This window comes from Ambystoma mexicanum, chromosome 3p (genome assembly GCF_040938575.1).
Source record: "Ambystoma mexicanum isolate Mex_15411 chromosome 3p, UKY_AmexF1_1, whole genome shotgun sequence".
Lineage (NCBI taxonomy): Eukaryota > Metazoa > Chordata > Amphibia > Caudata > Ambystomatidae > Ambystoma > Ambystoma mexicanum.
Window position 1 is genome coordinate 526725129 of NC_090925.1, and position 25157 is coordinate 526750285.

The following is a 25157-nucleotide window of genomic DNA, read 5'->3' on the forward strand; positions in this document are numbered from 1 at the left end:
CCGGTAAACCCTTACCGCCATCCGTGTAATGAGGCCCTATGTGTTGGCCACACAGCTCTGGACACATATCATTTGGAAACATATTTTTAACCTTTCACTCAGAAGAACATTCATCATTAGGACACCACCACAAAATCAAACACGACAGAAAGAATGTGCTAAAATATAGCAAAGGGTGGGCAAGCAGCTCAGCAAGGTGTTCATTATGGGCAGAGCACAGCTATCAGGGCCTTTTCAGTGTGTTCTGGCCCATTGTATTGCAGAGACGGAGGGCTGTACGTTCAGATTTCTTGCGGGAGGGAGCCATTTCTTCAAAGGCCTAACTAAAAGTACTTGAGGGACCGCTGGATTTACCAAACACTAGCCGTACTTGTGGGACTACTGGAATTACCAGACACTAGAAGTACTGGAGGAACTACTGAAATTACCAGACACTAGAAGTACTCAAGGGACTACTGGAATTATCAAACACTAGAAGTATTTGAGGGAATACTGGAATTAACAGACACTAGAAGTACTTCAGGAACTACTGGAATTACCAGACACTAGAAGTAATGAAGGGACTACGGGAATTACCAAACACTGGAAGTACTTGAGGGAACACTGGAATTACCAGACACTAGAAGTACTTCAGAAACTACTGGAATTACCAGACACTAGAAGTACTTGTGGGACTACTGGAATTACCAGACACTAGAAGTACTGGAGGAACTAATGGAATTACCAGACACTAGAAGTACTTGAGGGACTACTGGAATTACCAGACACTAGAAGTACTTGAGGAACTACTGGAATTACCAGACACTAGAAGTACTTGAGGTACTAATGGAATCACCAAACACTAGAAGTACTTTACTTGAGGAACTACTGGAATTACCAGACACTAGAAGTACTTGAGGGAATACTGGAATAGCCAGACTCTAGAAGTACTTGTGGGACTACTGGAATTACCAGACACTAGAAGTACTGGAGGAACTTATGGAATTACCAGACACTAGAAGTACTTGAGGAACTACTGGAATTACCAGACACTAGAAGTACTCGAGGAACTACTGGAATTACCAGACATTAGAAGTACTCGAGGGACTAATGGAATCACCAAACACTAGAAGTACTTTACTTGAGGGACTACTGGAATTACCAGACACTAGAAGTACTTGAGGAACTACTGGAATTACCAGACACTAGAGGTACTCGAGGGACTACTGGAATTACCAGACACTAGAAGTTCTTGAGGGACTACTGGAATTACCAGACACTAGATGCACATGAGGGACATAAGTACTCGGGAGAATACTGGAATTAACAGACACAAGATGTGCTTGAGGGACTATTGGAATTACCAGACACTAGAAGTTCTTGAGGGACTACTGGAATTACCAGACACTAGATGCACATGAGGGACATAAGTACTCGGGAGAATACTGGAATTAACAGACACAAGATGTGCTTGGGGGACTATTGGAATTACCAGACACTAGAAGTACTCGAAGGACTACTGGAATTACCAGACACTAGAAGTACTCGAGAGACTACTGGAATTACCAGACACTAGAAGTACTTCAGGGAATAATTACCAGACACTAGATGTAGTCGAGGGACTATTGGAATTACCAAACAATAGAAGTACTCGAAGGACTACTGGAATTACCAGACACTAGAAGTACTCAAGAGACTACTGGAGAGAGACTACTGGAATTATCAGACACTAGAAGTACTCGAGGGAATACTGGAATTACCAGACACTAGAAGTACTTGTGGGACTGCTAGAGTTACTAGACACTAGAAGCATTTGAGGGGTCACTGGAATTACCAAGCCTGGCAGGGCTTAGTTAAGTGGAACATGCATAGCTGTTTGCTATGCCCTGTGCAGCTGGCATGGTGGAATGCTGGGCGATTTCAGGTCTGGTAATGCAGAGTTGAGAACAAGTTGGCTCCTATGGCTTTTCTGCGTGTGCAGGGTGTTATGAAATAACATGAACAGATGTTCGCCTCTTTAATGGCCATAACGGTGGGACTGAACTCACACACGTAAACATAATGGATTAACACAATGGCCTGGTGGACCCTGCCAACACCTTAGTGAAGAATTGCATTCACCTAGCATTGGCCAGTGCATTGGACTGGCAGATAGTGGCCGAGCACAAGTTAAGGACGTTTTGAGTGTGTGGTGTCTGACATCAAATTACATGAGTGTGGATGGGATGGACTTGTTGGGTGGAGGATTTCCAGATGACATAGTGGGACATTTGCTTGTGAAACACAGCAAGTATAAGCAGCGTTGGAAGATCCAACGAGGTGCAAGCATCTGTGTATGAAAGCAGGGAATAACGTCACAGATAAAACCTGCATTCGGTGGCATTGCAATTAGTTGTGCTGCCCTACACAGTCGTCAGGGTGGGTAATGGCTACATATTGTTGGAAGATGCATGCATGTGCTACAAAAGTCTCTGGAAGATGATGGGTGCTGGGTTGAGTGAGCATGGGTCTCAGGGAACGGATAGGCTTTGAAGCCGGGCTGAGCTGCAGGGAAGTAATGAGGATTGAAGAAAGGATGGGCCCTGATCCCATAATAGGCTATGAGGTAGAGCTGAGCTTAAGTGCACAAATGGGCCTTGGGTCAGGGATTGGGCTCGAGTGGCAATGGTCTTTGGGCATGGGATGTGCCTCAGGCTTCGGGAAGAGATGGATTTCTGAAACAGCTCAGCCACAGGGCAGGGATTGACCTTAGGGTGAGGATGGGCCTCAGGTGGGAATGTAACTCAGGCAGTGGTGGTTTTCGTGGCCGAGCTGTGCCTCGGGGCAGGAATGGATTTCAAGAAAGGGAGGGGCATCAGGATAGGCGTGGGACCTAACTGGGATAGGCCTTGGCCCAGTGATTAGTTTCAGGCAAGGCATGGGTCAGGAATGGGAGCACAGAAGAGGAATGGGCCTTGGGCCAGTGATTGGTCTCGGAATAAATGGGCCTTTGGGCAGGAATTAGACCATACCGGTGGCATGGGCCTGGGGTTTGGCATGTCTCTCAGGCTAGGGATAGTTCCTGGACAGAAAGCCAGAGGCAACAATTGACAGTAACTGCATGGAACACCTGGTGGAACCGGGAACGCATTTAACCAAACACGATCCCAAGGAACCTGGCACCCCAGACATGGGCTTGAATAACTAGCCTCCACACCCACACATCAATTCCATCATCATCATCATCTTCATCACGGTCCATCTTCTACTTTTCACTCCGTGCTTCAAAGACACTAACGCACACAAGGTAGTGTCTCTCCCATAACAAACTCATCACTCATCCAGCTATGTCGCAATGCAACACCTGCCCATGTTCTTAGGATGGATCTCATTAGTCTGCAATAGAGCATTACACTTGAGGCCCATATGGCACCAAAAGACCCCTGATTCCAACTGTCCTAGAAGCTCGCCGGCACACTGTGAATATCTCTAAACCGGCACCCATGAACATGTCAAGATGGCCGCCTCTGCTGCGTCCAACTCCCTTTTCCCCCGCCTTGCAGAATCTATCATAAATAAGCAACTCACATGGCAGAAGCTGTGCAATACAAGACCCAGTTACGTTACATAACTATATTCACTAGAGTGGAACCTGGGTGTGCAATGGTGGCTGCTCTGAACACCACTGAAAAGTTTCTGTCCCTGGGAAAAGTGGGGTCAGCAAGCATGCACAATGTGCCCCAAGAGTGTTTGGGATTAGATCAAGCCCTCTTGCAATCGCTGCTGATGTGGCTCATCCCAGCTGTGCAGAAGCATGCGCACTGCCTCTAATATGTGCCTGACTTATTCTGGTGCTTGACAGCTGGCGATCCTTACCTGAGGCCTTTCCTAGTGACGATATCACACATACACGTACACAAGTATATGCACCAGGGGCCTTATTACAGAAACTTTGAACCGGTGCAAGTGCAATTGTGTTCGATGATGACACTAGATCAAACATTGCCCTGTTGAATAAATGTATTGCAATACCACTTTGTCTTCAATCTTGCCCTATGTGGGAGCAATGTTTTTACAGAGCACACAGCTGGTTAAAGAGCTCACCGTTCAGCATGGGCATGATCCCGACCTGCAGCATGGTCTTCAGAGGTCCTTGCAGAGGTATGAGCTGCAATAGAACAGAAGAATAGCATGGGCCCAGTGTCAAAGTCCCGCAGCATGGCCCACTCTATGGTGCCTGACGTCTGCACCGGTCATCCATTGTGTATTCAGACTGTGGGCACACACTTGCATCGACCTGGCATCATGCCGTGGTTAAGTCCGGGGCTAATATTCATGTAGCCCCTGGTGAAGCGCCATTTTAGCACCCGCCTCCACCCACTTAATTTAGAAACAGAATTGATGTTATAGGGTCAAAATGGTGCTCGTGCACCCTTTGCTGTTCGAGCCCTAGGTGGTTACCTAGAAGTGCCTTATTGTAGCCCTTTCGTGCTACACATGGCACAGGGCAGCAGGGCTCTGCCTCTCTGGAAGTTTATCCAGGTCAGTCTTTACACTGGCCTACAAGGTGGCAGTCACACAGACTGCCTTACTCGGCTACTTGAGGGTACGCAGAATGGCAGCTTGCAACCTCACTTATAAACTGCCCTTCTATGCAACTTTGTATGGCCCTATCCCGAGGTTGCCTTTGTGTGCCCTAACATGCAGATGCTCTGCCTGGTGCAAGTCCGTTTCTGGGTGAATCACAAACACAATAAAGTCAGCCTGCCAGCTAAATGACTGGAGCCCCTCTGCCTCCTGGTTTTGTGAGACGGACCTGGTTCTAAAATGGACCACAATGAACATCTGCAAAACCTTCATTAGCCGCCACTGGATAGCACAGCGATTGCCTGGCTAACTATTGCCTTGTGCAATAACTCCCTAGAAGTTTACTTTACGCATTGCCTTCTTAGCCACATATTGCATAGCTGCCTATTACCTTGAGAAGTGACTTCCTAGCTACTGATTTCATTAAGCAGCGACTTCCCAACCTAGTTAGACTCTGCATAGCACAGTGACCTCCTAACTATATACTTTCTTGTACTGTAAGTCCACAAGTACACAGATGCCTGATTCCTTTTGTGAAGACTTTTTGAGCTACCCATTCCATTGAGTGTTAAACCCTTTGGTGACGTGCTGTTCAAGCCTGGGAATCATGGACAACAATAACAGTCTTGTTTCCAGTACTGTAGTCATGTGACCACTCGCGCGCGACTTCAAGGAGAAATTACTGAGGGCCCGATTCTCATGTGGGTTTGAAGTACTGAAAAGGTTGGAAAAAGCGTTAATGACCTTTCGGGACTTAAGACCTATTCTGAAGGAGGCACATTCTTCCGAGGTCGGTATGAATGCGCCACTTGCTGAAATGTGTGGCGGTTGCTAGGATGGGTTGGAAACCAACCTAGCAACCACCACATTCGTTACCTGCCATTTAAGACAGGTATTCTCGTGGCACTCCTCCTATTTTTAATGTGCATTAAAGCAGCGCACATATTTGGTACCATTTTGGTGCCAGTATTGTGGAGGAGTGCCACAGGAAGCCGGTCGTAGTGCAGGTGGGTGGGCAAACATTTGTAATGTAAGATGTGGGTAATTGTGAATATCGGCATACAGCTGGCACACTGTTTTAAAGCATGTGAATGACCAATATGTTGTTATTTAAGCTGTTCTCTAGGCAGAACTTTCGTAAAATAACGATTATGTTGTTATTTAAGGAAAGTGCTGTTGAGAATTTGCATTGCGCCTGTTGACGCCAGAAGCAGGCGCAATGAAGGCGGTGTATTGTCGTGCGCGACGAGGACACCCAGGACCACGTGAGAATAGTGGTGGAGCCTGGGCGTCCAGATTTGGTGCAGTGATTCGTGCTCTATAGCACGCTCACTGTGCCAGCATCAGAATTGGGCCCCGAGAGGTAGCTTGCAGGAGGGGATGGAGTCCTGGCAATGGAAAAAGTGATGAAATGACATGAACTGAAAAGCAACAACTCTTCAAATGTAACTCAGTGTAATTAGGGAAGAAGTAAAAAAGCGATCGCACAATCAACAGAGTTAAGAACCTTGCAAGAAATTAAGAACAAACTATAACAGCTGGATGAAAAATAATCCTCCTATCTCATAGGGTTAAAATGTGCACCCCTTCATAACCTGGGGAAACAGCAAATGCACAACATATACAGATACAACAAACGGCAGACCTGCAAAGCATAATGGGAAAAAAGAGCCATTGAGAGCAGTGCAAAACAAGCAATACTTCTTAACAAACTATAATTCAAAAGAGGACAAGCCAGGTGCAGGACCACAGACAAAAACGTAGTGATAAAAGCAGTAAATATACATAGAATAAATCAAGAAATAACGCTCCCACCACCAGATAGTGTTGGGCAGAGAATGATGATAGACTGCAATGGGGAGTATTTAGAGGGGAAATACCTATTCCAAGAAAATATGATGCCACAGATAATGTAGAAACACTGAAAACGCAAAGGACAGCATAACCAAACACAGGTTTGAGAATCTAAAATAGGTAATCATCTACACAAGCGCACCCGATATATGCAATGACGAAAACAGCATAATTGAAGCTACAAAGACTGTGGCAAGAACAAGGAGTCCAGACCCAGTTGCAGACAATTCCGTCCACCCTTCATATAAAAAGGGACATACCACAAGAACTTATTAGAGGTCTGCTCCAGATCAAAGGCACGAGAATAACAGTAGACAACACCTTCAAAATGTGGTCTACCGGAATAAAATGGGGCTGAGCTTATTCCCAAAACATCCAAAGGACACATCAGTTGATTGAGATCCAAACAGGCACGTCAGTTGCACTGAGAAAGATTGGCAACACAGGCGGGAAAGCTGAGGCATAATTGAGGTCTAGGGTTTCCTGGAAGGAGGAAGTGATCCAGAACGCGGGACAATGGCTACAACTGAAGCACTGAGCAGTGGTGGGGAAGCAGAGACACATGTCCTGAGCCCTGCCGAGATGCAGTGCGGCGTGACAGAATCCAGTGGAAGTGGTGCGATGGAGAAACTGCCACTTTTCACGAATCCTGGACGCCAAGATAATGCTAGGGAGAAAGAGGTTGTCACTGGCGGCGAGGCAATGAGTCTGTGAGAAGGAGGAGTCAGAGAAAGGCGCACTGATGCGAGGGGCATACTCCGGAAGCTGACGCGCATGAAAATCACAAGGAAAGAGAAACTCAGAGTATGAGGCTCATTTTGCCCAAGATTGAAAGCCAAAGAGGAGAATTGTCAGCGGGATAAGTTGCGAGGGAAGCGAAGGAGACAGAGACCATGTACTATGCAACAGGGACATTGGGAATCACTGCAGAGGGGAGATCCCAAAGCTTGGCAGTTAAAAAAAGAGACCCACTGTAGCGAGGGAATTGAAGCCTGCATTCCCATAACCCTCTGAATTAGAGGTTGTGAAGAGTTGTTATGGTGGAGAAAAATGGCATTGTGAGAATTGAAGCCAGCATTCCAAAATCCCTCTGTGGTAGAGATTGTGTGAATAACTTGACGTGAAGAAATATTGTATTGTGAGGATTGGAGTTTGTATTGCCACATCCCTCATAGGAAGAGGCTTTGTTAAGAATCAGGAAAGTGGAAAAATATTTAATTGTGTCTCGAGTCCCAGACTGTTCTGTAAAAGAGACTGTGCATATCAAGATTGCATTGTCTCGGGAGGGTGACTCAGTCGCAACGTGCTCACCTTGGAAGCAAGACGACATGGAACACCACAAGTTCGATCCCCCGGTCCGCGCTTAGAAACTTCTGGGTATTAAGCGCGTTATAAATAAACTATTACATCACATGGGGGGAACTGAAGTCCACATTCCGAGAACTCTCTGAGGAAGCGACTGAGAGAACTAAGATTGCCTATTGGGAATTGAAGTCCAAGTTCCGAGAACTATTGGAGAATGATACAGAGTGAAATCACAGAAGTTGAAGTCCCCAGTATCCTCTGGAGATGAGCTCTTTGAGAAGGAGACGGAGTATTTTAAAATTGTTTCGTGGGAAGCCTTGGAAAGAGACTGGAAGAAATAAGGGTGCCCACTGGGAATTTGAGTCGAAGTTCCCAGTAGCCTCTGAGAAGAGACAGAGTGTTATGAGATTGCACCCTGGGAACTGAAGTCCATCTTGACAGACCACACTGAAAAAGTGCCTGTGAGGGGGAATACATGATTGCATCCAGGGAGTGGATATCTCTTTTCTGCACCAACCTGGGAGAGAGTCAGTTAGGGGAATCACCATCTGCTGTGAACTGACATCTGGGTTCCCAGAAAAGCTTCAACATGACATTTTTTTTTAAAACAGGCAAGTGATTAGGCCAACCTCAAAGAACCAGTCTGCCTGATAAAAGCTGTATTAAATCCAATATTCCAACCTTATGACCATTCGAATGTCATACATGATGAAACTGCTACACACCATATCTGTCCAGTGGCTGTGCTGTTTTCCGGCTTTCCAGTCGCCATTGTTCTGGAAACCCCAGATGCCTGTTCTCATGAGTTGCAACTCTCTGGCTGGCTGTCAGTTTGCAGTTACCGAACAAGCTACCTGGGTCTCTAGAGTCTTGCGCCATGGCACTGTCTGCCTCTTTCTAACATGACACTTAACCTATCAGTGTGGCTGTGTTGCCATGTGTCAGGAGATCCTACGAATTAACGATCTCCCACAGAATGATGCATCCACGTGCCCGGGCTCCCTATTTGCATAAAAAGCACACACATCACCTTCCTGACATTTACTTGAGCATAACCCATTAGCGTGGTTCTAGGCTCGCTATATTTTTTGGCGTGGTTCTACGCTTACTATGTTTTTGCTTGCTGGGGTGATCACAAGGGCTCATTACTTGTCTAGTGGATACTCTAGAAATGTGCGGTCCTGTGGACTGTGGAGTGTGGCGGGGCTTGCTCTCTAACTGCTGGCACGTGCCTGGGATTTCTCCCGACGTTTTGTACCCAAAGGCTCGGCCACTGCCTGCGGCATCATACAGAAGGTCTGCCTGCGTTTCCATGTGTTGCAGTGCTCCATGCTTCCTTCACCCATCTTGCTTCAGACATGGCTCGCTTGCTTCCCTGCTCTCTTGTCAGGGCACTCTCTCTCAAGGCTAGCTGTCACTGGCTAGGGTGCTAACGTGCCTGCCTGTTGCAGGAGAACATTCATTTACTTACTGTTTGGTTCCCCATGAATCCGCACTTACCGCCAAGGACTCCAGGGCTGACTGGTTCGAGTAGATTCGAAACCTGCAAGAGAGAAACCATCAAGTGGGTACTTCCACACTAGAGAGCCTGATCTCTTCAGAAGTGAAAAGCAATCAGATCACCACGCAAACTCTAGACCGCAGGAGAGGGGGTTGGTTTGTGTTCAAGAAGGTATGCTTTGTGACAGAGAAGGTGACTGGTTGGGAGGATATTATATGTAGGGCAAAAGGGGCAGATTTTTGATGTGGAAGAGGGCATTGGTTCGTGTTGTGGAACTAGTAGGCCGGTTTCTGTAGGGAAGGAGCGGGCGGAGGTGTTGGGTAGTGGAGGCAGGTGTCTGGTGGTAGCGTACCACAACGAATGGTCACATCTCCTGCTTTTGAAAATGTGCATTAGGCACTCCTTCAGGAACATATTGTTATTTAGTGGGCAGATATATGTGCTCAACCGGCACCTCGATGAACAGATGTTTCGATAGTCACATTCTTGTCTCATTTGTATGGCACACAACTCTGCCCATCTGCCTGCATTTTCCCTCGCCTTTACTAGTCTGATGGGAACCCCCTCACCTGTAATTTCCAGCCTTCCCTCCTTCACACCAGCCAATCACCTCCTCTCCTCCAATCCAGATTTGTTTTGGTCAGCTCTCCTGTGCGCGCCTCACCATTTCTCGGCCCTTTGCTTCTTGTCCCAGTATTGTTACCCCACCAAAATGGTAATCAACAGTTAGTGCACTTGCACACTGTAGTCTCCTTGCTCGAGAAGGATGTGTGCAGAGGTTGTTCATATGGTGCACTGAACAGGGTCCAGCTGAGGGTTCTTAGGAGCCAACCACCTGCACAATTCTTATGGAACCTCCTGCCAGCAGTGGTAGTTTGGGGCGGTACTGCAGGGCCTTGTTTCAATTAAATGCATCAGTTTGCAGTAAACATAGGTCCTTTCCTCCTTTTATTGTGTGAAATGTGGTCTTGATTTTGATCGGTGGCTATTATAATTCATGAATAGCAGGCACGATGGCGTTTTCTCAGTTTGAAGCTCCATAGCTTTGAATTGCAGCCTCTGAATATATTTTTCAGGTAGGCCCCTCTACTATAGAAAACATCTGTTCCATAGCTGTGTGCTACAATGAACGCCAGAGGGGAGATATTCTATCCAGGTCCAGAGGAGGTTTTCCAAGTTTTGACCAGCCAGCCTACCTGAAAATATATGATGGCTCCGTGGGAGGTTTAGTGGCTCAGGCCTTCAGAGCTGGAGTTGGCATCCGTCACAATGGCAACGGGCATACAAAAAGAACCTTTAGAGAGATGGAGAGTGGGGTGGGATAATAATCTCAGTCTTGGAGGGATAGCAGAGGTTCTTCCCTCCGTATGCACGTGTAAGCCAGACAAGCCGGTATTGATTTTTACCAGATGCTTGGAGAGGTACTGTTAATGTTCTCTGTCCACGTAAGTGGGTCTACGGCTGCATATCATCCGCGTTATTTTGAATACAGGTCAATGAGCGCAGATGTCCTAAACTGGCATGCACATATGAAGATTAGAATTGGGCAAGCAGACAATTCAGAAGAGCTGAAACATATGGCATGCCTATGAAGGCCTAACAGTTTAAATAAGCAACAGAAGGATGTAAAAATGCAAAACATGAAAAGAGCTGAGCCGTCAATCAGGATACATGTTCAAAAAAGTATCACAAAAGATCGAATTACAAAACACACTAAACGTGCATTCAGCATATTAGATTCGATCTTCTTGTGCAATTCCGCCAATCAAGCATGCTAAACAACAAATTGATTTCTTGTTTATTTATTTAATTTTGGACCAATCCGATTGCACCATATAGAAAACACTGTCCCTGGGTCTTCCTGCTCAGAGAGTCACCATTGGCGTGTTCACAACTGATGAACATGAAATGGTAGTGGGAAGGCAGCAGATCCTTGTGGAAAAACATTGAATTTTGGGAACATTCCCAGAGCTCACTGAGAAAGGGACTAACAGAACTAAGACTGCCCAAGTTCCCAAATATCTGGGAGAGTGAGACAGTGGGTAACCAGGTTGCCAGCTGGGAATTGTAGTCCAGGTTCCTAGTACCCTTTGAGAAAGAGCTCTTTGAGAAGGCAACCGTCTAGATCAAGATTCAGTAGAGGTAAGTGAAGTCGAAGTTTCGACGTGGGTTGTATGAAGTGTTTTTTTGGTCTTGTTTGTTAGGCTTTTCTCTGAAAAGGGTTTAAGCTAAGGTGGCCAGTGGCGTCTTTACCAAACCAATATATAAATACTCCCTCTTTATCCCACTGTATTGAAGGCTTCAAATAAACCCAGTGGAATCAGTTAGGCGAGCAAGCTTTCCTCACAAGATAAACCAGTGGAATCAGGCAAGCAAGCTTTCCTCACAAGATAAACCAGTGGAATCAGTTAGGCGAGCAAGCTTTCCTCACAAGATAAACCAGTGGAATCAGTTAGGCGAGCAAGCTTTCCTCACAAGATAAACCAGTGGAATCAGTTAGGCGAGCAAGCTTTCCTCACAAAATAAACCAGTGGAATCAGTTAGGCGAGCAAGCTTTCCTCACAAGATTTGACTAACCGTTCTTTAAAGTGCCTTATCACTATATCCACGCCATGTGTGGGATGAAAGCCAGATGGCAGTGTAACAAGCAAGGTCCCTCTGCACGATCATGAATTGTTGCTATAATTCCAAAGATGTCTGGGTTCCAGGTGGCAGATCTATTGCCAGGTAAGAGAAAAGTGGTTTGTTTTGGGGAAGTGGGCTATAGGAAACTGTCAGGTGTTGGATGCCAATTGTTGGAGGAGAATAGAGCGCTTTATGTTTTCAGGGGTAGAGGGTATATACCTAATAGTCTTGTCAGTGGCTCCTTTGTGCTGAAGAGAAGGCGCAGTGGAACTAAAGAGAGGGGGCTTGCAACTTACCAAAGGAGCGCCTGCTGATTCCCAGCTTACCTTCTCAGATCAAACACAACTTGCAGCAGTTTGCCCTTTAACGTCACCTTGGCATTGAGTCGCATTTCCTGTGGGGGTGAATGCATGGATGAGATAAGAGCTAGTGCTTAACACCCCTCCCCCCTGCTGCTGCTCCAATCCTATCATCATGCAGTGTCAGTATTTCTTCTCTTTATTTCCATCTTTAAATCCTGGCCCTTGCGCATCTCCACATTTATAAAGCCTAGGGATCTGATGTTCGCTTTCAGCTCACTTCATTGATTACCACCTGTTGAGCTCATAATACAGCAGCAAAACCGGCCAAGGCAGCCATTTTCTCAGTCTTTAACGTGTCTGTCTGACATGACGCATGGTTACTAGACGATGATGACTACAGTGAAGGGATCACTTAAATATTGGCTAAAAGTGGGATACACTACAGAATTTAGGTGCGGCGGTCCCCCAGGTTTTGAATGCTGAGTAGAGGGTATTAGCATAATTGACCTAAAAATATTTGACCTAAAACATTTGATCGAATTTTTGTGACCTTTTTTTTCGGTCAAATTTAATTAAATATATATATGGGTGGGTAAGGGTATAGATTAGGTTGAGGGGAAGTGGAAGGGGGGTTGCCAGGGGTCTTCCCCCGCATTTTACACTGAAAGAAAGGTCAAATAAATTTGATCAAATGTTTTAGGTCAAATAGACCCAAACTGAGTAGAGGGCGTGACTAAATATTAGTTAGAGGAGGAGGCAAATAAAGAGACGGACTGGATTTAAAAAGGGATGTGAAAGAAGTTCTTGAAGCACATGGAGGGAGTGCCGCACTAGCGGTTAGAGGCTTGCGTCAAGGGGAAGATGGCAGGAGTCAGAGCTTGAATGTTAGCTGTCAGGGCAGTGCCTGTGATGAAAGACATCACAGCCGTGTTGAGCTTTAAATGGATAGCACAGTGTTGCAATACTGTCCTCTTCTAAATCCTGAAACCTGAGATTAAGGGGGGATGGAACAAGACAGGGATCCTTCCCACAGGCTGGCGGTATGTGCCTACCGACATCCCTTTCAGAACAGATTGCTATGAGCCTTGAGATCCTTACCATGGTCATGCTTGAGAGCTGCACTGGTGGCAAGTCGGCAGGCACAAGGTAGATGTTTAGCGAAGAAGAGACAGTCACTGTGGTGCCTGAAGGTTTGATAGTAAACCGGGGGGGTTTCGATACCTCAAAAGACAGCTTCATGGGGGCCTCGACTACTGCAGGATTCTAGTAGAAAGAAAGAGAAATTAGCAAAGAAAGAATGGAGGAAGGTCTCACTAGGTGCTGTTGAGTGGTTTTGAAAATGATAATGATATGAACGGAAATAACTAACGAGGCCATGTTCAATGACCAGAGTATGCAAAGGGAGGTGCCTCAAACAGATCATGGAGCATTAGATGGTGAATGAAAGGGGTGAAACAGTACTGGCCTTTGATCCAATTGTAATTGCACTGGTCAATAGCTGAAGGAGATGGCGGGTGCTGAACAGTCAATTGAAGAGGCTATCATGAACTGAACAGTGAACAAACAGTTGATATTGGGCAAGATATGGACAGGTAGAGGTGATGGAGAGCTGTGATGATGTGCTGGACAGTGAATGGATGTAGGTGGAGAGATGGGCAGTGACCATAGGTGGTGATGGAGTACAGTACACTGGCACAGGAGGAGGTGATGGGGAGTTGGAAAGGGAACTGGAGGGCTTGCAGAGAGCGGACAGCTTAGAGAATGTGTGGTGGACTAAAACATAATGGCCTGAAGATGTCATGGAACTCAAGGGGATGTATGAAGAAAGTGGTGGTGAGCAGGACAGTCAATGGTAGAAATGATGTGACATTGGCCATCTTCTCTCCTGCATGTGAAACATGTTCTCACCAGCAGCATGATACTTCCAAAGTATGTGGCCCTCAGCAGAACCTCCAGGTCCTTTGGCATCTGCATAGCAAGGAGGTAAATACAAGATGGAATGAGAAAACCTCCGTCATATTATTACATTGCTGTCATTCGCATTGCCCTGTGACCCAAAGGCACCCTCGAGCTGTAGCACTGGAGCTCTTCTTCTCAAGGCATCAAAGGAACATTATAGCTACTAGCACCCGAGTCTTACCCCCAAAGATTAATATCTGCTGTGCCTCAAAGCGGTTCCTGTACAGTATGAATGTGCCCATGCATTGCAATATCAGCGGCCTCTGACAACATGGCATCTGGGCTCGAGTGTCTACCTGTCAGTGAGGGAATGTGTGGCCATACCATGGCAAGAGCACACTATCACTGCCCCCACCAGGAAGAGTGTCTTCCTGCATCTCTTTCTAGTGTACCATTTCTCATGCCGGCTGCCGCTGTGCATTTGGCTCATTGTGGCTATATCCCCTACATTGGCACAGTGCATAGCATTGCGGTGAGTCTGGGCCTGAGAGACTTCAACAGTGTTTGAATATGTTAAAGGTTGCTTAATTCACTGTCAGGTTTCTGGAGACCCTGACTAAGAGCACTGCCGCTACCAAAGAACCTCCATGCTTTAAATGAGAAAAGTCACCTATAGACTCGCACAATATACAGGCAAGGGAAGGACTTCCCTGTCATGAGTGCAGAGTCTGTTGTAATTCCACCAGCGTGCTGATCTCATAAAACCAAGATATGAACCCTATTGGCGTCATTTAAGATCAGGATACAGGCCCCCCCCCACCCCCATATGCTTTTGAAATGCCAAAAAACACACTTAGATTGGGACAAAGAGCTGTTGATAGTCCCAGAGTGTTCGTATCTGAACATCAGGGCACAGAGACCCATTGGTCCACGGCTCAGGCGTCTCTCAGATTACTCCTCAGAGCCGTTCATGGCTCCTGAGGGGTTGCAACTCTTAGAATCAGGACAGACATTCTCCTGTGGCTCCAGAGGGAGGGCATCTTATGTCATCAAGATACACACCTAACCCCCTATGATCCTCTCTCCATGATGGGTCTGATGCCACCAACTCATGGATTAAGACAGAGAGTGTCCAGACCCTCCCACCCCCGCCCCCAAGGATATCTTATATGATAAGGGCATGTATCACCTAGGGTCAGCATTTCTTAGCAACCATGCTCATCATGAGTGTACCTCCTCCAGCCTAGGCTCCCCTTCTTACCCTGTCGCCGGTAACATCAATTTGCAGCACCCCAGCTTTGTAATAAGCATACAATGCAGAATCAAAGAAATATTCGGAGAGCGCTACATAAACCATCCTCTGGTCTTCCTTTATCACGGGGGTGACAGCCAGATTGGAGATGGTGTCATTCTCACTGGAGAGGTGGAAGAACATTCCCTAAGATAGAGATAAGGAGACATGGTCAGGAATCACGCAAGATAAATGCAAAACAGAGAAGGCGGCAGAGTCAAATGCAGCATTTATATCAGCAGCTGTCCTGCGACCCTGATGCTGCGGAAGTCAAGGTTGGCTCCCTCTCGCAGGTTTCTTGCATTTCCCATGTGCCCATGCTTTGAGTAATAAAGACACTGTAGAGTCATATTTAGGTCATAGTGTATGTGGCTGTGTACTCCATGCCAACCCTTGTGTTTACTTCCTGCTACCCATTAACAGTGGTTGGGAGCCACAATATAAAAGGCACAGTTTTGATCCCCTTTTGATGTCACTGCATAGCTTTTCAGACTGTTTGTATTCCCTCTGCAGGTCTCCTTGCCGGTCCAGCCCTCCCCAAGACCATTGCTCTGTGCTCGCTTTCCCATATTCTACAGAACTCCCATATGGGGGGCCTCATGTATTGCACAGAGGACGTTTTGCATGTTAACCATTGCCAAATGTCCTCTGTGCAGTTCATGGCGAGTCAAAGAGGGCAAGACACGCCGAGCCAGCAGAGGAGAAGGTGCAGTAAGTGGGGAGCAGGGAGGTGTGGTCGTAGACAGCGTAGGTGTACTGAGTAGAGGAGGGAAGGTCAATAGCAAGGGGAAGGAGCAACATCTTATGCCATCCCCAAATAGGGCAGTGAATCTTTTTGAGAAATTATGTCACCTGTATCTCAAAATATGCAGTATACAGTTTGAAATGTCCTTGTGGGAAGATGTATGTGGGTGAAACCATAAGGGCAACCAAGGAAAATATTAATGAACCCCAGCAACATACTAGGAACAGAAATTCTAACTCTCCAGTGGCTAGATATTTATGTAAATGAATCACCAAGTCACGTAATTGAAATTTCAAATCATAGAAGCTGTCCCAAGACACCCACGTTGAGGAGATAGAGAAAAGAGATGACTTCAAAAGGAATAATTCTGGATTCACAAGTTACAATCAATGTTCCCATCGGGGGTGAATGAAGAATGGAGAATTGACAGTTGTTTTGTGAATTCTGTCTGTGTGAATGGTTTTGTCAAGTGTTTATAATCATGACATGAGCAACAGTTTACCCTGACCTCTGTGGAAGCAGCACTAGTGACCTAGGAGGAGAATGTAGTTGAAGTCAATCATGAGTCGGGTTATGCTGAGCTTAAGATTCACAATCTCACCATTAAGAGGTATTGTCTGATTAGCATGAAATAGGAGATGGGTATGTGGTTTATAGTTAATGATTATCGAAGGGGTACACTGCCAGATGTCTGGTGATGTTAGACCTAGGTGTTAACATAATGCATAAATCAAACTAACGGCACAACAAGGGTGCCAAATCGTAATACATTTATTGAATTAGATCATCAAACAATTTGTCTATAGCTCAAATTTGAGCGAATGTACTTCTGATGATGATTTCGGGCCAGAGGTAATATTGTGATCATGGGTACCATTTAATACTGGTAATTAATGAACAGCAATATCAATAAACTACACATGCACATATTTTTAATATAGACATAATTTTAGGAGAAATGTTATAATATGGCTGCCGAGTTTGTACACGAACTTAAACCGCGGTATACAAAATAGTCCTTCTTTCATGGTGACTCTTTCTGTATGTAATGACGTCCTACCAGTAACAAAGACAACTCTGAGAGAATCGAGTAATGACAGAACGCCATGATTGGAACTCGTAAGGAGAGTTTTAGGCAAGGTAAGATCGGATAGGGTTGCACATGAAAGCGCTAGGAAGTGAGAAGTACACAACATAAACTAACAACGTGTGACAGGAGGAGTATGGAAGGAGATTATAGTTTTCTCAGCTGTCATACTTGGTCAGAGAAGGTGTTTAGAATCAGCAGGAGCTGAGGTAAGGAACATTTGGTGGAATATTTAAGTAGTTCTGTTACTCATTAACATTTTCTAAAACACAACAAAATCGGGAATGTCCTTTTCTGATAATCTAAACGAGTGATTAGAGAGCATGACCTGAAATTCATTTTGGGGTGGTGTAACTTCATCACAGATAAAAATGTATTAAAAATTATGCAAAGCCAATTTAAGTCGACAATAATGATAGGAACGTGTCTGATGTGAGGCCAGATAACCAAACAGTTTTGTCATAGGAAAGTTATCTAACTGCTGAGATACGTTGAAGTATACATATGAAACATTTGTAATTTTGTTTAAAGACGGCAATATGCTTATATTAATGTTTTTGATTTGTTGGAGCATCCTGAGGACGACTCAAAAGGATCAAAACATGTACATGTCGTGGCTGACATTATAAAACACTGCCTCAGTTGATGCGTTCCAAAATTAATAAATGCATATTCAACCAAAAATCACAACAAACTATAATAGAATATTGGAAAAAGAAAGGTGGTCACACACCAGAAAAGTGAACTGGTCTCATCGCACAGCAAGTCTTTAAAGCTGTGTAGCAGTTTAAGGTCGCCATTGTCAGACATGCTAGATTACATCCAAAGAAGGCAGGCCCTGTTCTACAAAGGTGTGTCTGTACTCCTTCAGTGTATATGGCAGAAAGTGGTTACAGACTTCTATTGTCCACTGCATTCTGTGAAATTCACTGTATCAGTCCTTAATACTTTCTGATCATAAGCATGGTCCTCTTGTCAGCACTCGTGCCAGGCAACTCTGTGATAGATGAAATCTTCTCCAAATGGTGAAAAAAGAAAACAGATGCTGAATTCAACAGACACGTATACAAAATATTTGTGAAAACTCCAACTTCAAGAACAGGCGCACAAGTAGTCAAAACATTTAATGGCAACACTAAAGAGCCACATCGTTATGCCCAAAATAACAGAGGTAGAAAGTAAAACCCCTCATTGGGCTGTAAAGCATTGCTGTAATCCTCTCCCCAATCTAGCAATCCTGCAATCAGCCAAACATTTTGAAGCCATGAACAACCTCTATCAATAAAATGTAGGAAATTAAGCACCCATCCATGACAGCATTCTTTTTAACCTACAACCTCTACATTTCATTCCCATAGTGACTGACGAACAACCTAACATTTTTACACCAATCAGGGCCACCACATATAGAAGATGATTTCCTCACCTACACCATTATGAAAGTAGCCAACACAATGCACTTCTGAGCATGTTCCACATAATCAATATATCCCTCTCACAAGGAGCCTTCTCCTCTACTCTGAAACAAGGTGTTTTCCAGCTTCTCAGAACAGCAAATCTAGATCTTGATAATTTGTCACACTACTACCGATCCTCATACTTCCATTTCAGATATAGGTCTTTGAAAAAACATTTCCTTATAGCTGCAAGATCCATTTGACTAGTGGGGCCTACTAAAGGAGTACCTTTCTGGCTTCAGATGTAGCTTCATCGATAATGCTGTGCTCATCATGTTTAAATGAGACCCTTGCTCTTAATCCTGCACAATCTCACTGAAGCATTCGATACAGTTTATCGCGCAACTATTCTCAACCATGGATAGCGATCACTGACTCTGTACTTGATGGGTTTTGCGCCTAGCTGTCAGACAGGCGCCAACTGGTCTTGGCAGGGAATCTAAGCTCAAACCATGCAGCTATGTGTGTAATTCCTCCATGGCTTTCTCCTATTGCCAGACATCGTCAACCTTTACATGGGTCCCATAGGAGCTCTCCTCAATGATCCTCACAGCTACATGCATCATTACACAGATAAGGAACAAGTTACTTACCTGTAACTGTTGTTCTCCAGCATGGATTTACATGCTCATGAATATTCCCCGTCGTCAGGCTGGGAATCCTCGGTAAAGAAAAAATCAGTATCAGTTTCGTTTCTGATCTGTCTTTCGTAGTAGTAACCAATCACTGATCTCTGCGTCATACTGACCACAGCCAATGACTGCCCTCTACCTAAGCCCCGCCTCTGGCAGCCATCTTCAGATTTGATAGCCCGTGAAGTGGCAGTATGACCAAGTGAAGAGCCGCAGTGGGGTAGGCGGGAGGGTTCGCATGTGAATCAATGCCAGACCCATGCTGGAGAACAACAGTTACAGGTAAGTAACTTGTTCCTTCTCCAGCATGGGGTCTGGCATGGATTCACATGCTCATGAATATAAGAATAGATAGCAGTACACACATGCACAACCACCGGGGGTGGCAAAAGGCTCAACATTAAGCAATACAAAAAACTCAACATTAAGCATCTCTTACCGCCTCACCAGGCTCACCTTAAGTGAACAGGTTGCGCAGCACTGCTTGGCCGACCCTGGACTCCTCCCTGGAATCCGGATCGACGCAGTAGAATCTCGTGAAGGTGTGCGTCGACCTCCATGTAGCAGCCCTGCAGATGTCCAGCAGGGGCACACCAGATAAGAACGTCGTAGTAGCAGCGATCGCTCTGGTCGAATGGGCTCTCGGACGGCCTGACAGCGGTCGGTTAGCCAACCGGTGACAGTGCATGATGCAGCCGGAGAGCCATCTGGAAATAGAAGACTTCGAGAGAGCCTTCCCTTGATTCACAGGTCCAAAGTTCACGAACAGCTGTGATGTCCTCCGGAAACTCTTTGTGCGGTCCACGTAGAACGTCAGCGCTCTAGCCACATCCAGCGAGTGCAAAGTCCTCTCGGCCGGCGACGAAGGAGACGGGAAGAAAACAGGTAACACCAAGGGCTCATTAAGATGGAAGTCCGACGGCACCTTGGGCATAAAGGAGGGGTGCGTCCTAAGCACCACCCTCGAGGCATGGAAAGTCAAGTATGGTGCTTTGCAGGATAGGGCCTGGATCTCTCCCACTTGTCGTGCGGAGGTAATGGCCACCAGAAACGCAGTCTTCCACGACACAAACTTCATCGGTGCGGAGTGCATCGGCTCGAATGGGGGCCCCATGAGCCTGGTCAGCACCACGTTAAGTTCCCACGCCGGGGCTGGGGCCTTCACCGGCGGGAACGACTGGAACAGTCCTTTCATAAACTCTTTTACCAGTCGATGGGACCACAGGGACATCCGTCCTGTGGTTCTGGTATATCTGGAGATCGCCGCCAGATGAATCTTAATAGCGGCATGGGCTAGCCCAGCCTTTGCCAGCGATAGCAGGTACGGCAGCACTTGAGGGGCCGTAATCCGTAGGGGGTTGATCTTCTGTGCTCGGCACCAGATAGAGAACCTCTTCCACTTATGACCGTAGCATTTGAGAGTCGAGGACGCCCTGGCCTTTGCAAGAACCTCTCTGCAATCAGCCGGTATATCGTAGCCTCCAAACTCTAGCACTGCAGGAGCCAAGCCTGCAGGTTCAGCGACGCCGGGTCATGGTGGAAGATGGCGTCTCCTTCTCTGGAGAGATGGTCCGCGTCTGCCGACAGCTTGATGGGAGGGGACGTTGACAAGTCCAGAAGGTCCGGGAACCAGATCTGCCTCGGCCATGCCGGTGCGACGAGGATCATCCTGCACCGGGACCTCTTGAGCTGGCTGATGAGTCGAAGCAGCAATGGCAACGGAGGGAACGCATACAGGTATAGGCCGTCCCAGGGGAACAAGAATGCATCGCCCATGCTTCTCGGCTGGGGAAACCTGCTGGCAAACCTCTTGCACTTCGAGTTCGTCGCTGTTGCGAACAGGTCGATTTGGGGTTTGCCCCATCGTCGGAAGAGTTGATCCACCTGATCGTTGGCGCAGTTCCCACTCGTGACAGGCGCGCAGCTCCCTGCTGAGCGAGTCGGCCATGGTGTTTCTTTCTCCTGCCAGGTGAAAGGGAACCAGGAACATCCCATGGGCGACTGCCCAGTGCCACAGATCCTGTGCCTCCTTGGATAGGGCTGGGGATCTGATGCCTCCCTGCTTCCGTATGTAAAACATTGTCGTGGTGTTGTCCGCGAAGATCCGCACCACCTTGCCTTTGAGCGACGGGAGGAACGATTTGAGAGCCCAGAACACGGCTCAGAGTTCCAGGACGTTGATGTGCAGGAGCCTCTCCTCCGGGAGGCAGAGGCCTCTTGCGTGGAGATCTCCGGTGTGGGTGCCCCAACCTTCCAGGGAGGCGTCCGTCGTCACCGTCTCCTGGTACGCCGGCGTCTGAAAGTCCTTGCCCGCTGTGAGGTGCGCTCGAACGCCCCACCACTGGATAGCCCGCCGGAACACCTCGTTGAGGGGGACCCTGTCTTCGAAGGTGCCCGTCGCCTGCATCCAACGGGCGTCGAGAAATTCTTGAAGAGGGCGCATCCGTAGTCTGCAGAGGCGCACCAGGTAGATGCAAGAGGACATCATCCCCAGGAGGGGCTTGATGGACCTCACCCTGGCCACGTCCGTGGCTAGCAGGCGCTGCACTTTGCCTAGAATGGTCTTCGTCCGTTTTTCCGACGGGGCCGCCAGGCGCCTCACTGTATCGAGCTTCGCTCCCAGAAACAGGTCCACCTGCGACGGCACCAGGTGGGACTTTGGGTAGTTTATGGCGAATCCCAGGTCTGTGAGTAGCTGGACGGTCCTCGCCGTGTGTTCGACGGCGAGTTCCCTCGTCCTTGAGCGGATGAGCCAGTCGTCCAGGTAGGGGTAGACATTAATCCCCTGCAGGCGCAGCCGTGCCGCCACTGGTGCTAGGCACTTGGTAAAGACCCTGGGGGCCGACTTCAATCCGAACGGCACTGCTCTGAATTGGTAGTGGCGTCCCTGGACGACGAACCTGAGGAACTTTCGGTGACTTTTGAGGATGGGAACGTGGAAGTATGCATCCTCCAGGTCCAACGACGATAGAAAGTCGCCTTCCTCCAGCTGTCCCAGTACGTGCTGGAGGGTGACCATCCTGAACTTTTGTGATCTGATGTATTTGTTCAAACGACGAAGGTCCAGGATGGGGCGCCAGCCGCCCGTCTTCTTCCTGACGAGGAAGTACCTTGAGTACACCCCGGAGCCCCGGAGCCTCTTCGGGACAAGCTCGATGGCGCCTTTCCTGAGCATCGCCCGTACTTCCAACAGCAGTTGCGGGATGTGATTTTCTTTCCTGGCCACAGGTGGAACGTGAGGGCACTTCTTCAGGAATTCGATAGAGTGTCCTCTTGCCAGGGTATCCAGCACCCAACGGTCGGTGGAGATGGACTTCCACACGCCGACGAAATTCGCCAGCCGGCCTCCCACCGGGGTGCTTGGGTGGGGGCCCGAGACCACGGCCGGTTCAGTCCTGCTTGGAGGTGGTGGCCTTGCCGCCCTGGCCACCTTGCCGATGGCAACGAGGCGCTCCCTGCTTGCCGCGACCCCTGTAGGCCTCCTGAGACAAGGAGCGTGCCGCCTGGCGGTAGGACGACGAGCCACCGCTGCATCCCTTGGAGGCACCCTGTCTGCCTCCGGAGCTCCGAAAGGGCCGTCGTTGCTGAAGGGCTCCTAGGGCCCGGGCCGTCTCCGTGTCCGTTTTTATGGCTTGGAGGGATTCGTCCACCGCCTTCCCGAACAAGTTGCTGCCGTCGAACGGCATGTCCAACACCCTGGTCTGGACGTCCTGACGGAAGTCGGTCGCCCGAAGCCAACCCCGTCGTCGTAGGCAAACACCGTTGCCCAGCTGGCGGAACCCGGTATCGGCAATATCGGTTGCCACCGTTAAGGCGTGGTCCGACGCCACCTCGCCCTCTTGCAGTATTTCCAGGGCCTCGGACCTCTTGTCGTCCGGTAAGTCCAATATGGGGGCCAGCTTAAACCAGAGCTCCCTGTCGTAACGGGCCACGATCGCCAGAGCGTTGGCCGCTTTGATCATCGTCGCCTCCGACGAAATGACCCGCCGCCCCATGGGTTCCAACTTCTTTCCCTCGCCGTCCGGCGGGGAATTCGACGTCGAGGCTCCTGACCCCGCCGCTTTCTTCTTAGCCACCGCCGAGACAACCGAGTCTGGCGTTGGCTGGGCCCTGAAGCAAAGGGGAGCGGTGTCGGGGACCCGGTACTTCTTCTCGTACCGGTCCCGTTTGGATGGTGCCGTGGAGGGGTTCTTGAGAACCGACAGGTCCTCCTCCCAGATGTCATCGATTAGGGGCACCGCGATGACCGTCTTCCTCTTGGCCTCCCGGCGCTGATAGAGGAAACCTTCCTTTTTCTGCTCCTCCGGGCAGAGCTGGAACAATTCGGACGCCCTGGCGATCATGGCGTGGAATGAGCCAATCTCGTCGGGCGGCGAGGCCCGTGCGATGGGAGACGGGAGACCCATTCCGTCGCCGTCGCCCTCAGAACCCGTCGTCGAGCCAAACGCACCGTCATCTCCCGACTCGTGGGAAGATGAGGAGGGAACTGTAGGCCTCACGGGGGCGAGCGGAGGAGAGGGTTGGGTCCTCCGTCGTTTGTTCTGAGGACTTCCCGACGGGCCAGGTTGCGGGTCCTCCGGCCTGGGCCGTGGGAATCTCGTCCTTATCTCAGAGCATAAGGACTGAATGGCAGACAAAATGGCCGCCGAGCCATCCTGAGGCCTAGGATCCGGCCGCGCCGGAAGGGAAGGCCGCTCTTCCTCACCATTGTCGTCTTCCTCGGTTATCTCCCGAGGATCTTCCTGACGGGATCGAACCTTCTCGAATTGGACTTCGAGGTTCCTCACGGCCTCGGTCAGTTCCTCTTCTGAGGCTTACTCCGAGCTCGAGGAGGGCACCGTGCCCCCCCTCGCTTCTTCCATCATGGCGGCCACGACGATGGGCTGAAAAGAGGATTCCCTCCTTGGCGGCAGGGAAACTCTAGTCCCAGAGGCAGTCTCCGCTGGCGGTGTCTCTGCCGGCTTGGGCAGAGTCGCCGCGGTAGCCTCGATAGAGGCCTTCGCCTGCTGGGTAGGGGTCTTCACCACCTTAGGTGCATCCCGGGCCTTCTCCTTCGGGGGAGGGGCGACGCCTCGCTCCCCCTCTTCCGAGATCGGACGGGGCTTCTCCCGAAGCTTACCTGGGGTCTCGGACTTTCTCTTCCCCGAACCGGAGCGTTGGCTCGTGGTTGACGGTGCCGGGGAACGTCCGCCCTGCCTGGCGACCGAAGAGCCCGACCTTTCGGCGCTCCCGGAGCCAGCGGACTCGCGGCGCTTGGCCTGGTGTTGGGCCCCCGTCGCCGGGGCGCCCGCACAGGACTTAGAAGCCCGCTCAGACCCTTTCTTCTTCTTCTCACCCGTCGAGCCCTTCTCCAACCAGCTTGCGAGACGGGATTGACGGTCCCTCATGGTCTGCTCCGACAAGTTCTTGCAGAACTGGCAGTCCTTCTCTACATGAGTCTTGTCCCCATGAAGACAGTAGAGGCATCGCGAATGTTCGTCTTCCTTAAACACATTCTGCAGCCCGCATCCAGGGCAGCTGCGAAACAGCTTGGGTCCGGGTGACGAACTCGCATCCTGGGCCATCTCGAAGTAGGCCGCGAATCTTCTGGAATCCTCCAAGAAGTTGATTCGACGAAATCTTCACCCTTGAGGGGCGTAGGAAAATCCTGCAACGGGTAGCCGTTAACGGGAGTAGAAACGGTGGAGCTTGAGGCTCGATTAACCGAAAAAATGTGAAAAATCACCTGAAAAAGCGCGAAACACGCAGTAAAAGCTCGAGAGCTAAGCACGAGGACTCCCAACACTTGAACGTGCGGTAAAAATCTGAAGATGGCTGCCAGAGGCGGGGCTTAGGTAGAGGGCAGTCATTGGCTGTGGTCAGTATGACACAGAGATCAGTGATTGGTTATTACTTCGAAAGACAGATCAGAAAC

General features: G+C 48.5%; 1 protein-coding gene across 2 annotated transcripts in view; it reads right to left on the bottom strand.

Annotated features, from left to right (window-relative positions):
* PLTP (phospholipid transfer protein) overlaps nt 1-25157 on the bottom strand; it is a 213630-nt gene that overhangs the window by 14548 nt on the left and 173925 nt on the right. For both annotated transcript variants that reach the window (XM_069651239.1, XM_069651240.1), the window contains exons 9-14: nt 15293-15469; nt 14041-14100; nt 13231-13395; nt 12157-12224; nt 9205-9247; nt 4063-4126 (exon numbers count right to left, since the gene is read on the bottom strand). In XM_069651239.1, coding sequence (XP_069507340.1) covers nt 4063-4126; nt 9205-9247; nt 12157-12224; nt 13231-13395; nt 14041-14100; nt 15293-15469 — 577 coding nt within the window. The remainder of the gene's footprint in view (nt 1-4062; nt 4127-9204; nt 9248-12156; nt 12225-13230; nt 13396-14040; nt 14101-15292; nt 15470-25157) is intronic.